The sequence below is a fragment of the Phaethon lepturus genome, unplaced genomic scaffold (assembly GCF_000687285.1).
Source record: "Phaethon lepturus isolate BGI_N335 unplaced genomic scaffold, ASM68728v1 scaffold5004, whole genome shotgun sequence".
NCBI classification, from domain to species: Eukaryota; Metazoa; Chordata; class Aves; order Phaethontiformes; family Phaethontidae; genus Phaethon; species Phaethon lepturus.
The window spans coordinates 43,327-59,105 of record NW_010536837.1 but is presented as its reverse complement, the minus strand read 5'-3'; the positions used below and the strand labels follow the sequence as shown (position 1 = coordinate 59,105).

Genomic DNA, 15,779 nt, shown 5'->3' with positions numbered 1-15,779 from the left:
CCCAACACAACACACCACTTTGTCTGCATCCCATCTGGGGCTCCTCACCATCCCCATGGAGCACTGAGGAAAGCCGGACACCTCTTTCTGGGAGCTTGTGGGCAGACATCAAACCTCTGTGACTAGAGCTGGCTGTGAGCCTTGTCCTGGCTAACCACTACGCCTCTTCTTCATGTGGGTATTGCTCACAGGTCACTGTCCAGTCAACTTTTAACCTTTGGGCAAACTCAGTACACTGAGCTTTCGTGGTACGTCACAATAACACATTTTCAAAAACCTGAAAAGTTCTTGACCCTGTTTTCTGGAATATTTCTTACATTCCAGCACCTTTTCCAAAATACTGCAGTTAACAGCCTCTCAAGATCATGTGTGCAGCTGTACGAGCTCCCTCACCCCTCTCAGACACTCTGCTCACGTATTCAGGGATTTCACTGGTTGCCCCAAATACAGTATTGGATTAGGAGTTTTAAGCATCCACTTATCACCTCCTTTTTAGGTTGACTTCACACCAGGATGAAATAAAACTGCCTTGAGTCTTCTAATATCTAGCATAATTACAACCTTCGCATGAGGCATGGGGTCATTAACAAGAAAGAAGATTTTTAAATTGTTTTACAAGCCAGCTCATGCTAGTCTTTGAATTGGCTCCTCGTGTACCCCAGGAAACTGGTTTGAGAATTGGGATGGCCAGTGGCAGGCAGGGGACCGATACAGCTAAAGAAAGCGCATGAGCCACTTCAGAAGATACGTTCCAAGTTCCTCCCCAGGTCTTTTGCCTTTTATTCTCCAATTCAGGTATTACATTTCCACTGGTTTCCACCAGGATTGTGCATGCACCTTGACATGTTCACAGAAGTTCCACGATACAGAGTTTCACAACTGGGACAGGTCCCTACAATCGGGACACCAGGGTGACAAAACAGATTCTGGAGAATTTCCCACTGAATAGGATGGAGAGAACATAATTACCACATTGTAGCACTACAATGCCTCATAAACATAGAATAGACTAGGTCCATTTACCACAAAAATCACAGAAAGTAACTGATCAAAGAATATATCTTTTATGTAAAATATACATTTGTAGGATATAATTTTAATACAACTTTTATACTTACTGATGTTGGGTTTGCAACACTGAATTAAAAAAAAAAAAAAAAACAAAATAGTCTCGCTGCCAGAATTTTATTTCTCATAATACTTATAGTTTGAGGTAACAATGAAAGAAGACTGTGTGCTGTGAACAAAGTCAGTGATGTTTGTCTGCAGTCACACTTCTGTTATCAAAGTGAAAAGTAAACTTAAGCCTTGGCATGTACACTAGAATTCATACAAATATAGGTCATGGCAAACTGAGAAAGCAAGGACTTATGCAAACCTACTCTGTTCATATTTGTGACCTTTGCAAAATATACCATTATTATGACAGAAGTCAAGACAGATGTAGTTTACATCACTATCATTATTGTGTGTGTCTTTGTATGATCCACAGCACAACTTACTGCAGGAACCAGGAATAATACACATGGGGGTGTGGGTCATTGCATGGAGCCTTAGCAATGATGACTTGAATTCAGCTTTCCTTGATATAGATAAAAACTGATATTCCATGCACACACGTTTTATTTACAGCTGACTCATCAACAGTGACTAGTCACCCCTTCCTCTGGCAGCAGTAATTATAAGCAGTCTTCAATCTTCTTTAACAAGCTCTACTTCCCATGTAAAGTCTCAGTGACCTCCTCAAGGCGTGAGTTGTTTATCAGGGCCCATTCAGCAGCAGCAGTCTCTTTCCAGTACAGTCCTTGGTATGGCTAAATTCCATTGTCCCTTTTTCAGCAGTCAAAAATCCATGATAAATTCTGTACAACACTGTAGTTAATATAACAGCAGCACCAGATATTATATTAATTCCTTTGCTAAAAGCTGTTTGCAATTATCTCTCTATTGACAATATTTTACCAAAACTAAATCGATGTACATCTCTAAATATCAGAAATGTATACTTTGATAAATACATTATTGTACAAGAATTCTGACATGCAGGTCATGCTATTGGGCTAGGCTATATACAGAAGAACATGTTACATGGTCAACAATAAGTTATATTTCTTTTCCTAACAAAAAAAAAAGACAATCAGGGATTATTCAACAATCTCATGGATCTCTTAAGATTTGGGTTGTTACAGTCTTTCCCATGTAGTTCTAGAACTCTATGGTTTATAGTAATTTTTCCTCACCAGCCCAGAACATAAAATTTGCCATTGCATTTGTCCTGTTGCATAAACAGAGGTTAATATTGAATGAAAAAGCCACTAGAGGAGATACAGTTTCAAAACTAACGAATGTTGGTTGCTAGAAGGAAGGTTGATGCAATAGGCAACCGGTCAGTACTGTAAAGCCGCTACTAAATCCCACTCAAAAAATCTTCGGAGTGCTCACATGAGTTAGTCTAGACAATACTAACTTGCACTTGAAAAATATAAATATTTGTATCTATACACAAAAGTATAGTCCATATGAAAAAAAGTGAAAAGGAGAAAAATGTCCTTAGTTAACCTTAAAAGAGGGGGGGCATTTTAACAGTATCTCTGTGCTTTATGGAGACAGATGGAGAATACAGTAGACAGGTTGCAAAACAGACAGACAAACAACATATAGGACAAAGCACCTCAAAAAACATTGACTGAAGAAATTTTTGCAGCTCATGAGCCAGAGGTATAAGGCTGGTCAAAAATCCGACTTGAGAACTACTACCCTCTTACAGTGGTACAAAAAAGCCCCCAATAATCTTCTTGATTTTACTTGGTACTCAGCCTCTGAAAATGTTGAAGAACCCTGGAGCAGAGAAATGACTACAGTACCAAGCAGCACTTGCTAGCTTAAAATTGCAAGTCTGGATGGCGTTTACCTTTCTTGCATGTTTTGTGCCTTCCCCAAGCCATTAAGAAAGAGATCTGGCTTCTGCTTGCGTGTAACCAGTAATGACAACCTCTTTGCAGTTATCTGTGTGCAAACAACCGGAGACATTCAGAACTCTGATACAGCAATCCAGTACCAAAGTAAGTTAATCACAAAATAAAGCCATTTATAAACGAGTAGATCATTAAAAAAATAAAGGAAAAGGTTAAACAAAGAACAATCCCACATGCAGACCATCAGCAGGATGGTACAATGTGAGAACACACATCCAGAGCCCTCTGTGGTCTCCACGATCGGCAACACTGCTTGTCAGGTGATGGAGACAGGATGGTCCATGCAAATGAGCAGACCCAAGTCACATTGTGTGCAACCAAGACACGATTCCAGACATCTTCAGAATGGATTAGAGTCACAAGAAATGGAGGTTCAATGGAGTGACTGATAATTAGTTGGAAGCACGTTATTTTATGTACATCTCCCTGAAAATATGCTTATTTATTGAATATACTGGCCAACGGCATCCACTACCTGTCCTTTTTATTGCCATGGGAAAGTAGGACAATATAGTAGATAAAAGGAGAAGCGCTACCTTACATAATCTTTAGAAGCCAAGATAAAAATCTTCAGCTACCCAAGTGGCATTTCTTACTACTGACGCTTATATTATGCAGGAGTTATACCATACTTGTGGAGCCTATGGTTAATGCTACATTTGTTTCCCATATGTGGTAAACAATATTTGAGTTAATACTATGTAGTCGATTGATGCCATCTGGTTTACAAGATGGAAGGGATGGGAGACCGAGAGCGCCTTAGAGGACAAGGTGAGCTGTAGGGTGATGTTACTGGAGACAGTCGCAGAGCATTGCCTGTCAAGCCAGCTATGTTGTTTAAGCTTCGAGATTTTTCGTAGCCTTGTATGAGAAAATGCACAGACATCAGTTGAATTCAGCCAAAAAAATAGACAAAGACAAACAATACAATGTAATCCAAGGACCTATCTGGGACTCAGAGGGAATCTGCCTGCAAAAGAACTCAACGCTGAAAGACATTACTACCAAAATATATTAATAAATTAAATTATTTACAAATTAATGCAGCTATCTTTCCCAGAAAATTAAACAGACCATCACACAAGAGGTCTGACCTGCTCTTCCACATCCCATCTTGCACTCAGTGCCGCTCTGTTGGCTTCAGCAGGGTTGCACAGAGTGCAAGATAAAGGATCCCAACAGGGTTACTGGGTGAGCTATCTGGCTAAGCATAATCAAAAACCCATTAAGACAGACTTAGAGTTATAAAAACTCTGCAAAACCCAATTCCTAATAAAGGATGAGTTTTCTTTAAAAATAAATAAAATAAAAACCAGATAAAATTGCATACAGTATCTGTAAATCACTTCTGCAGAGGATTGAATGATACTATGGGAAAGAAGCTCCATCTTCAGAAATATTAACCCTAAGACTTTGTGTCTAGTATTAGAGTATAATAAGATAGCAGAGTTTGACATATATGCAAATGCCTCCTGATTGGCAAATTTAAAACATCGTATCTGTGCCGGTTCTCCAGCTGACTCAAATGAAATAAACTGTATTAACCACGTAAGTAAATAGTAAATAATTAATCATTAAATGAGGCAACCATATAATGCTTCACAATTTGGAGGGAACATTGCACTTGCAGAAATTTCTCTTTGCACACACTGTAAGCTCTAGCTACCTGCTTTTTGCTACATATAGATTGTTTTCACCATGTTGAAGCTATGCTGTAAAATGTTTGACAAGCATTGCTGTTCACTGCCTCACTTTTTTGATACTCAAATATTTTCAATAGCACCTGAATAATCCCACGTATGAAGAAAGGAATCAACCCATCGGTCTGGAGAGAGACAAAGGAAATACAGTGAATATGAAGACGAACAGGACCTCACTCCTCAAGTACGCATTTCAGTGGCACTACCTATTTCCTTGAAGACAAGTAGGTGCCTTCTTTCCTTGAAGACAAGCATTTGGCAGGTTAAGACACTCAGGTATAAACTACCTACATGGAAATACTGAGGCTTTTCCCACAGAAACTATAAAATGCCAATGACAAGACAGCTAAACATCACACAGGATGTCACCAGACATTTCTTTTCTTATTGAAACAGTTACTGGCTCAAATTCCAGATCTCCAGATAACAGACAGTTAACAGACAGCTGTTAGCAACTGCAAGAAAAATCGTATCTTAGTTTCTCCCCTAACGACAATTAACATATTTCTTACCTACTAAGAATTGCACACTGTAAAACTGTAGTCAAAGCAAATGTATAACCTCATGTCTGCTGCTAAACCTTTGTACAATGTTATCTCCAGATTGCAAAGGCATGCCGGTATGTGATGCTTCACAGACTTCTGATACATTTCAAAAACAGCCTTCAGTTTCTGAGTTTCTATCAGTATTTACACGGATTAGAAAGAATCATGTTTGAAAGGGGAATAGACAGGAAGCACAATGCTAGTATATATATTTAACTTCCCCTCTAAACATAAAGCTTACCAAAAAAAGCAAAACAATAAGGTAGCTTTTTTTTTTACAGAGAAACTAGGAAACTATTTTTAAAAAATATTTTTCCTGCTACTTTTCTAATGATAAAAGCAAAGAACTGATAAAGGAAGATGGCAAAGATGACAAAGAAAACAAGAACTCCTAAAAAATGAAAACCAGATACACAAGATGAATAGAGATAGAGGCATGATCCAAAACCAGCATTTTCCAGGTATTTCAGTAGGGGTTGGATCACCTCTGAATCAGTATCATCTTAGAGATGGAGATAAGGTGCTAATGCGAAGAAGCTCCGAATAAATGATCATTGAACACAACCAAGAACCAACCAAGGAACAAGTCAAACAAGAAAGATGTACCAAAAAAAAGAAAGGGAAAAAAAAAATGGAAAAGTAATAGACTTGATGTGTGAATTAAATTCAAGTATTCAAAACCATTTGGATGCTACTTGAAGATGTTTTCTGTCTATGAGCTAAGTCCTATACTCTGTATAAAATAAACTTCAAAGCCAGTGGCTAAAACATTTCAGCCAAGACTAAGGTTATCATCAGAGCCAGCCAAAGAGCACACTTCTCATTGAGAAACTGTCAGTTCTGAACTCAAGCCCCATTTTTCTAGTAAAAACTATGATTTTCTCTTGAATATAGATTCTGAAATGAAAATGCTCACGTGGTCTCAGTAAAAAATATGTTTTATTGTTATATGAATAAGTCTTTAGTAGCTAATGGGTAACTTCTTTTATTATTTCTGATCTGTTCCAATTATGGCTACTGCCAAGTGAACAGCACTCAAATGTTTATACTAACATTTCTAAAAGAAGACAAGAACCTTATCTTGCAAGATGCCATGGCAATCTGCCTTATTCAGGTGTTCTTGGCCTACTCAAAAGACTGGACCCTTACCACTGGAGATATTGTAAATAATCCTAGTTGTTGATAAGGCAGTGAGAGATATACATTCAGTGGAAAGCATTCTAAATCTGTGCAAAAACATGTTTGCAATGAAGTCCCATTTAATCTAAACATTATATATAGGAATACGTAAAACACAGGAGCATAGAGACCATCATACACCTTACAAATATGACATGCATCAACCTCAGGTTGCATACCTGCTTTCACAAGTACAACCTACTGAGCTCATGCTGTTGAAATGTAAAAAGAGCATTTGCAGAATAACCAGAGAGAAGTCCGTTAGTGCCTATGGCTGGCTAGGATAGCCATGTTTGCTGTACACAAAGCAAGTTAAAAAAAAAAAAAGGGGGTGGGGCAGAAAAGCCTCAGCCAAAAATGTTTGTCCAGCACCACATGGCTAGTGCAGGTGAACTCTGAGGTGAACAACTGCACATCAGCACTCAGGAATGCGAAAAATGTCGGAATGATACAATTTGCCAAGAAACCAAAGCAATTTTTATCTAAGGAAATAGCAAGATTACCACTGGCATTGCTGATTTGGGGTCTATGTTCTGAGGTTGGGTTTCCAGTCACAGCTAGCTGTGGCTAGGATAGCCCCACCATCAGTCTCCTGGGTGATACGTACAACAGCAGAAGGTTCTGCAAACTCTGCCTGGGGCACTCAATCCTACTGAACAGTGAGTAATCAGATTTGAAGAGGCTGAATAATTAGAAAGGCATTTTAGCACCCTGCAAGATCAAACATTTTTTATTGTAGTTGAATTCTGGTTGGGGTAGACGGTCACCTTTTAGCATCAGTGGTGTGCTGCAAAGAGGAAGCAATTTGTGGCACTATAAACCCAAACTTTTCTTTGAAAGAAATCTAAATAGCATCTCCTATGATATGCTTTGACGTGTTCAGAACAAAAATGTTGTATACTTCTGACATTTCAACCTCTTAAGTGTAATTTATTCAGCTGTAAGTTTCACTAAGTTCCTAACTGCAGACCAAAGTTATTAAATAACTACTTCGTCTTTTAGAATGACAAATGGTATTGAGTGATGAGTGGCTGGATGAGCAAGGTCTGAACTGCAGGCTTTTCCATTAAAGGTAACAGACAAGTGAAGACACAAGTGAAGTGAGTGTCCAACATCAAGCACATTTTGTGAAGACTAAAGGGGATGAGTGTTTCTAAAAGGAAAACAAGAAAAGAATGACTAGGGATAAAGAAAAAAGATACATTGTGAGTACAGTCTTTCCTCTGAGAGCATTGTGCACAACATTTTACTCTAAGCTTGCTTTTCACAAGCACATCGCTTAGCAACCTTTTATGATCTAATGAAAGAAGTCCATACCTTTCCTGATCCCTCCATCAGTAGCACACGTGTAATCACCTGTTGTCAGTAGGAAACATGTTCCCCCTCTTCTGTTTTTGTCTCTGGTACTAGAGCGTCTGATGGGAGGGAGCCTTTCACCAGGTGAGAGTGGCTGCTCACTTCCTGCACTGTCTTCACCTGATAACACTGGTTAAAGCACCATGCCCATTTACAGACAATAATGAATGAAGAAATGAGACATCACAAAGAGCTTATGCTGAATGCCGGATATTCCCATCACTCAAAAATCGTTATAAGGTAAATCATTAGAAGAAAACAAGATCGCAATTCACCATTAATCAGTACAAAATGGCAAAAAATAATATTTTTTTTATTCGAGAACAAATGACCTTTTGACTTTCCTGTTCTTCTTTTATATAAAGTTCAACTAAACTAACATGAAATAAGAAATAAGCAAATCAAGGCTCGGTTAGCTGGCTATAACGGACTGTAACTTTTCAGAGTACAGTCAGCCTTGGATATTTCAAACAAGTATTTACTCTTTTGGCTATCCTTTTTGCTGAACAAGAGGTCGTGTTAGTCATTTTTGCTTAGAATATGTTTTATAGCATATTTTAAAGACAATCCCTCCCCCAGAAGGGTTAAATTGTCAACATTTGGCACTAAAATCTGTTTAATAACACACTTCGCTTCCATTTCTGTACTTATAACACTTGCACTGCTGGTCGGCGTAAGTACCCACATTACTGCTGTCTTTGGTCTGTGTCGCTTATTTTGTCAAACAGCAGAACTCTTACCTCTCCTAATTTGGCACTCCCAAAGGACTCTCTCTTAAAATTATCTACTATTTCAGATTTGGGCCCCACTTCAAGAAAAAAAAATCTCTGCTGAGTACAGCACATAACAGGTAATGGCATGTCATTGACTTCAGCTTTACCTTTGCATTTAAACCTGTCTGTCCGAACTGGTAATGCAAAGGGCTATATTCAGCCTTGAAGTTTTGCACAGAATTCCTGGTGACTCTAACAGCCTTCTCTACCCGAAATAAAGCTACAGTGCACGATGTGAGCGGTGGCACTACTGAAGAGCAAGTTAACACTTTAAAATGCATCCTTTTTGCATATCTGCTTTCTCTCTAACTTCAAGGATTATAACACCTTGTAAATAAAGCTGCAGACACAGAAAAGTGTCTCTTTGCTCTGATCACACTGAGCCTCCTCCATTCCGGAATACCTTTAGTAGGACCTGATGGCATGAAAAAGCTGTTATCATTAACACTTTAAAGATGTTGTCTGAAAGTGGGTATCAGTCAAAGCACTGTAAAACTAACTATATTCCACCCTCAGTGCGAGTCCTTTCAAGGGTTTTCGTCCTCTTAAATATATTTAGGATGTTCAAAAAGCTGTGTTAACTTCGTGAATGCTCACTCAGAGACTGAAGCCGAGCTTCTTTGAACATAAATGCTATTCAGTAACAGAGCAACAGACCAAAGAAGACGGATATTGTTCAGAGACCGATTTTCCAGACTCTTCTTTTTAAAAAAATAAATTTCAATTATTGAATGACACCAGTCATGGGTGGTTTTGCTCTTATTATTGTTTAGCAGCTTTCCAACAGGAGTCTAATGACTGGTATGTGAGTTTTGTAATCAGATCGTGCTTAGCTTAAGAATAAATACATTCAAGAAACAAACAAAAATATCCTCGCGCTAAAAAATTTGTTTTAATTATACTGAGAGGTAAAATTTACTCTTTAATTTGAAGAGATATGGAATATGGGGCAGTGGCTTGGAGGGGCAGAGGCTGTCATTTGCTATGCATTATCACAGTGATTAGCACCAAATACTCCTTATAAATCATTTGGAACTCTAACAAATAAGGTAATAGAAATCATAAAAATCAACACTAATAACAATGATGTTGCTAGGGGCTGTCATTTTCATTTTTCCTGGTAAACTTTACATCAGCTATGCTATTATCATTCATTAATAGTAAATATCATGCAATGTCTCATCTAACACAGACAAAAAAGGTTCTTCTAGCCAGGGAAGCAGAATGCCAAATGGAAAAGAAAGATAGAAAGAGAATTTCTTCTTATTTCCTTTGAGTGCTGGGCTTTTGATGTAAAGCACCTGCTCCTTTTAAATGACTGCTCCTTTGTAGGATCTTGCTTAACAGGCCACGATGTGGCACAGGCAAAGCTGACACAAGAGACAGACACTGAGGCAAAACACCATGGAGTCCAACAGGGTGGGACACGGTGGCTGCTCAAATTGTCACAATCATGCAGAAAAACAAGAAACATCCATACGACGCAACAAACAACAGGCAAAAGAAAAGGTTGATATCATCAGCAGGAAAGCATTCTCAACAGAGCAAGCAAAACTGTATAGACCAGCTACATAGAGGTTTGGGAACATCACTATACCTATTTTGTCCTCTATGAGACTGACACACGCAAACACTGGAGGGGAGAAGGGTGGGAGCTACATCTTCTCCTGGCAGAAAGACTGGCTGCTTTCTGACCCTGACCAAACATACTGGTCTATAAAGTGCTTTCAGAGGACATGCATTTCCAGTGGGGTCCTACCTGATGATCTGTTGTGCTCCATCAGCTGGTTGTCCTTGCCCAGGCAGATGTCCCCCTGTGTGCTATTGCAGGCCATGTTCAAGTCAGTCTTGCAGAAGGTGGGCGAGCTGGCTTGAGGAGCAGGAGGGATGTGCTTCTTCCGTTTCCTCGGCAGTTTCTGCTTTGCCATGGCCAGGGAGTAGTACATCCCAAAATTGTTAACAATCACAGGCACGGGCATGGCTATGGTGAGCACCCCCGCCAGCGCACACAGGGCTCCCACCAGCATGCCTGACCAAGTCCGTGGATACATATCCCCATATCCCAGGGTGGTCATGGTGACTACAGCCCACCAGAAGCCAATAGGGATATTTTTGAACTGTGTGTGCTCACTTGCTGAGGGGTCATTAGGCTGGGCTCCCACCCGCTCTGCGTAGTAGATCATGGTGGCAAATATCAAAACACCGAGTGCCAGGAATATTATCAGCAGCAAAAATTCGTTGGTGCTGGCTCGCAGAGTGTGGCCCAGCACCCTGAGTCCCACAAAGTGCCGGGTCAGCTTGAAGATTCGCAGGATCCTCACAAACCTTACCACCCTGAGGAAACCAAGCACATCCTTAGCAGCTTTGGAGGAAAGCCCACTCAGGCCCACTTCTAGGTAAAAGGGCAGGATGGCCACAAAGTCAATGATATTCAAGAGGTTTTTGATGAATTCAAGTTTGTTGGGGGAAAAAACAACACGTACTAAAAATTCAAATGTAAACCACACCACGCAGACTCCTTCCACGTATGTCAGCGCAGGATCAGTCTCAATTTCATACTGTAGCACAGTTTCTGTCCCATTGACAACCTGCTCAGTTTTGTTTATAATAGTATTGAAAGCCTCATGCGTTTCCAGGCAAAAGGTTGTGATTGAAACTAGGATGAAGAACAAAGAGGCAAAGGCGATAAACTGAAACAGAAAGAGGGAAGAGAGACATCAGAACAACACAACTCTTCACATTAATACTAACAATGACAGTGATCATTATAAATCTTTTACTGATTCGTCCCCAAATGATTCACAAATTTGTATGTATAAAAATTTGTATCTAAGCCAGAGGAGAGCAGGAGACAGCTCACACATGTAGGCTAGGGGTCTGGGAGCAGGGAAAGTCTTGGTGATAGACACCATGACAGGCTGCAACTCATTCAGAAAGTGGCAAAAAATTCTTTAATCCAGTTGTCAACAGCCTCCATACACACCAATTGCAGCAAAATTTAAGGCTGTCCACCTCTCACATAGTGGAAAACTGGGCTGACCCTAATGGTCTTGAGATTATGGTTCAGGAATCCACATCTGCCCTGAAGGGCACCTCAGAGGGTCCTAGTAACAAACACCGTGTTTCCGTTGGATTGTCAATGATTCACAAACACAGGATATTTACTGATAGAAAATGCCTTCCATGTTACAGGTAGAGTTGGTTGCACAGCCTGTTTAGTTGGCAGTCATCCATCACTCATACTCTTAAGCAGGACTAAGAGTCAACCAACAGAACCTCTCTCACTGCCGTGGCAGAGCTTTGCCAGTGTGTTAGGATTCACAATCCTGCTATCAAAACTTGCAAATACAGGACAATCTGAACAAATGGGGAAATACAAATTCAATTCTAGTAGAGGCACATGGATAGATAAAATACAGTTAAATAACCTGGAGACAGCTCTCTCAGAGGATTGTTAAGGACTTACTTAAAAAACATTTACTGCCTGATATTCAACTCAGTCACGACAGTCAAGCATTGAAGAAAAGAGAATGTCCAGGACAGGATCTTACAAAAATTAACACTGAGCCAAATAGCTGGAAGAGGATATAAATTTTCTTATGCCCAGTATAACATGCCAAATGAAAAGTGTTTTGAGGGCAGTTGTTCCTTTGCTACAACGGTCAACTTAAGTGACAGTACTTTACCACCATGTTAGCATTCCAACAGCACTGGCATGGTGGATGAATAGACAATGTGTTTCAATGCCTCCCTGGGCCAGGGTTTATAACATGTTATCAATGTGCTTGTAATTCTGGATTTTCAGCTTAATAGACATTTTATAGCTGGTATTATCCTGGAAAAAAACTTTCTGAAGACGCAGATTTTTGAAGGCGTTAGGGGCCCAAAGAGAGAAAAAGATGCCTAAAGAGGCTTTTGGAAATATCTAGTGTCTATGTGCTTCCTTACGTATCTAACAGCTTGAAATCATACCATTGCATGATATCAAGAAAGAAACATTTCTTTCCAAATGGCAGCAAATGACTAACTCTTTTGGCTTTGGATCTTTATAATTTTAAACTGTCATTTGCTAATAAAACAAAAATATATCATAGGGATCTCAGAGCTTGAGCCAGGCTCTTCATCCTTTTTCATACTGTTTATTTTAGTAAATAAACTTAATGTATTCTATGTTTCCCTTAATACTACTTACAAATCACTCAGAGAATCACTCTTTTAATGTTAATCCCCAACCTGAAACTGAGTACCTTAAGGAAGCCCAGCAAGAAGAAAAAAAATTTCATATCTTCTACAACCAGCCTACTGGAAAAGGCAGCTTAGAGTCCAGGTCCCAGTGGCACACACAAGAGAAAATGTGGCAGCAAGATGCTGGCATGTTACCACACCAAAATCTTGAATCTCACTGAAAAAATCTGGTTACAAGGGAGACAGAACAGCAGCCATAAGCAAGAATCCCCCTGTTCCATCACTTTAATCCAGGCTGCAACATTGCAGGAAAACTGATTTTGTGTACTTTGGGTATCAATCACCAAATTTAATATCAGCACACAGATTTAGTATTGTGTGCCACAGGACTTCATCTGGGCTGGTACAACACTGAACAGTTGCATTTTCTAACACAAAACAATAGTTAGACAACAAAATGTTGTCTGTACAACCGGCAGAGAGAATTGCTTTTATTCTGAGAAACAAGTTTAAATTGCAATGCAGGTCTGGCAAATTTATTATATTCAGACTCACAAGATAGATCTATCTATCAAAAAACCCCATACATCTACCTATGTCAGACATTTGCAGCTTGTTTATGGCTTCCTTTCCTCAATCAATAAAAAAAAGTTATTACACCAGGCCCCTCAATTACAAATGCTCTAAATCTGTTATCTTTCAGAAACGACTGACTCAGGGACTGAACTGCACACTTACCATCCAGTCTGAACTTCTAGTCATGAGCTAAGCAAACCATCTTACACTGCCTGGCTGATTTTTACCAAACAGGCTTTTCCGCCTTTGCCTTAACTACAAAATCACTGCACGTTCATCGCTCATTTATTCCTGGCACCTGACACCAACGTACACGAAAAAGTCTCAGTCTTGTCTCAGACAACTGGAGTCAGCAAATACAAGCAGATTTATATAATCTAAGTGAATTAATCTCAGCAGATCTTTGCAAAATCTCTCCATAACATGTAGAGAGAATTTATCAGTCTCTAAGCCACTGGTGGGCTAAGAATGACCCTTGAAATGCTCCTGCTGCATCCTCCAGCATCCTTCAACACAGTGAAGGAGAGAAGAACCAAACAAATCTGTGGAGGTTGAGGATCACTGAAGCTAAACCAGCACTGCAGTTTACGATCTAGGTGGGAAGTTTTAATAGATAAAACATTGGGCAACCTCTTTAACAGCAACACTTTGGTGATTTCAGGCAACTGTGAACATTTTTGTCTGAAAAGAAGAGAAAATTACATTCAACCTGGCCAAACTAAAATTTACCAACAACTCAGATATAATAAGGATTAAATGTGCATTCAACAGTGCACTGAATCTAATAGTATGTAAATAATTAGCACCTGTTTCTGGGCTGCATTTCAGAAAGAGAGTCCATTTGGGTTCACATCCTTCCGAAAAAAATGCCAAATACCAAAGGATTAACTACAGGTAGAACTGCCTGACAAGCTATTTATTACTGTTTTGCTCAACACTGACACTGTGAAAGGCCACTGCGCACCTGGCACTCGGCACTTGGCAAAGCATATTGAAATTTTTAACCACGCATCTACATTCAACGGCACTTTATTAGCCCTAAAGGAAAATGACATTCAGTCATTTCCAAAATCCGCTGAGTATCCTACTCTGTTATGCCAAAGGCAATCATCTTTCAGAAGTTAGAACAAAGGCAAGAATAAAATACCAATCTGGTGACATTTCTTGATAATCCTGCAATTTCCATTCACAGCAATGTAAAACAATGAGATGCAGACATTTTGCCATGCACACAATTGCATATACATCACTGATTTTGAGCAAAGACACTCGTGCCTTTTATCTCTTGCTGCATTTTGTTTTAAACTGTAAATTCCTTGGATCAGGACATTCTGGAGAGACCTTGCACAGCACCTAGCATGATGAAACCTCATACATAAAGATGACCTACAATGCTATTGCAATACTCAGAGAGTTCAGAGAAAATGCAGGAAAATGCAATGTCCCACGCAAGAAGGAACATTTTATCAAAGAAAAATGTTTAGGAATTTACTTTACATTAACAAAGATTTTTCCTTAATATTATATTACATAATACTAGGCAATGTGTTGAAAAGACTCTAACAGTTTTTTCATAAACAGTTGTAACGATAGAAATGAAATTAAGTCATGTGCTATCCTCAATTTATGCTATCCTTCTTTTTCATCCTAATTCCATCTTCTCTCATTTTGAAGGTAATGAGCCTCTAAAAAACACATCCATTTTTGTTCATGTGGGCAAGCACTACATTTCAGACAAAGTCAGCACAGATGCAAACTCCCAGATTCTCTGGTGGATAGGACCAACCAAGTTCTCTTCCTCAGTCCTGTTCATGTCCACAATAATCGGGGTACCACACACAACTTTTGGGTGTTTTGTTTATGAAGCACTGTGGTGGGTTGACCTTGGCTAGATGTGGGTTGCCCCTGGCTGGATGCCAGGTGGCAAAAGCCACTCTATCACTCTCCTCCTCAGCTGGACAGGGGAGAGAAAATATAAGGAGAAGCTTGTGGGTCGAGAGAAGGACAGGGAAAGATCATTCAGCAATTACATCATGGGCAAAACAGACTCAACTTGGGGAAATAAGTTTATTGCAAATCAAAATCAGAGTTGGATAATGAGAATAAAACCAAAACTTAAATCACCTTCCCCACATCCCTCCCTTCTTACCGGGCTTAACTTTGCTCCCGATTTCTCTCCCTCCTCCCCGCAAGCGGTGCAGGGGGATGGGGAATGGGGGTTTTGGTCAGTTCATCACATGTTGTCTCTGCCGCTCCTTCCTCCTCAGGGGCAGGACTCCTCACACTCTGCCCCTGCTCCAGCGTGGGGTCCCTCCCATGGGAGACAGTCCTCCACTGACTTCTCCCACGTGAGTCCTTCCCATGGGCTGCAGTTCTTCACGAGCTGCTCCAGCCTGGGTCCCCCCACGGGTGCCGACCTTCAGGAACAGGCTGCTCCAGCCTGGGTCCCCTGCGGGGTCACAAGTCCTGCCAGCAACCCTGCTCCTGCCT

The 15,779-nt window shown here is 40.0% G+C and overlaps 1 protein-coding gene across 1 annotated transcript; it reads right to left on the bottom strand.

The window, feature by feature from the left end:
* Positions 1-1,191: 1,191 nt before the first annotated feature.
* On the bottom strand, positions 1,192-11,218 carry KCNC2 (potassium voltage-gated channel, Shaw-related subfamily, member 2; the record flags this gene model as incomplete). Its single annotated transcript, XM_010286278.1, has 3 exons — positions 1,192-1,872; positions 7,717-7,884; positions 10,288-11,218. Coding segments are annotated over 3 exons (1,209 nt in total), but the record flags the coding sequence as incomplete, so codon positions are not given.
* Between the last annotated feature and the right edge of the window lie 4,561 nt (positions 11,219-15,779).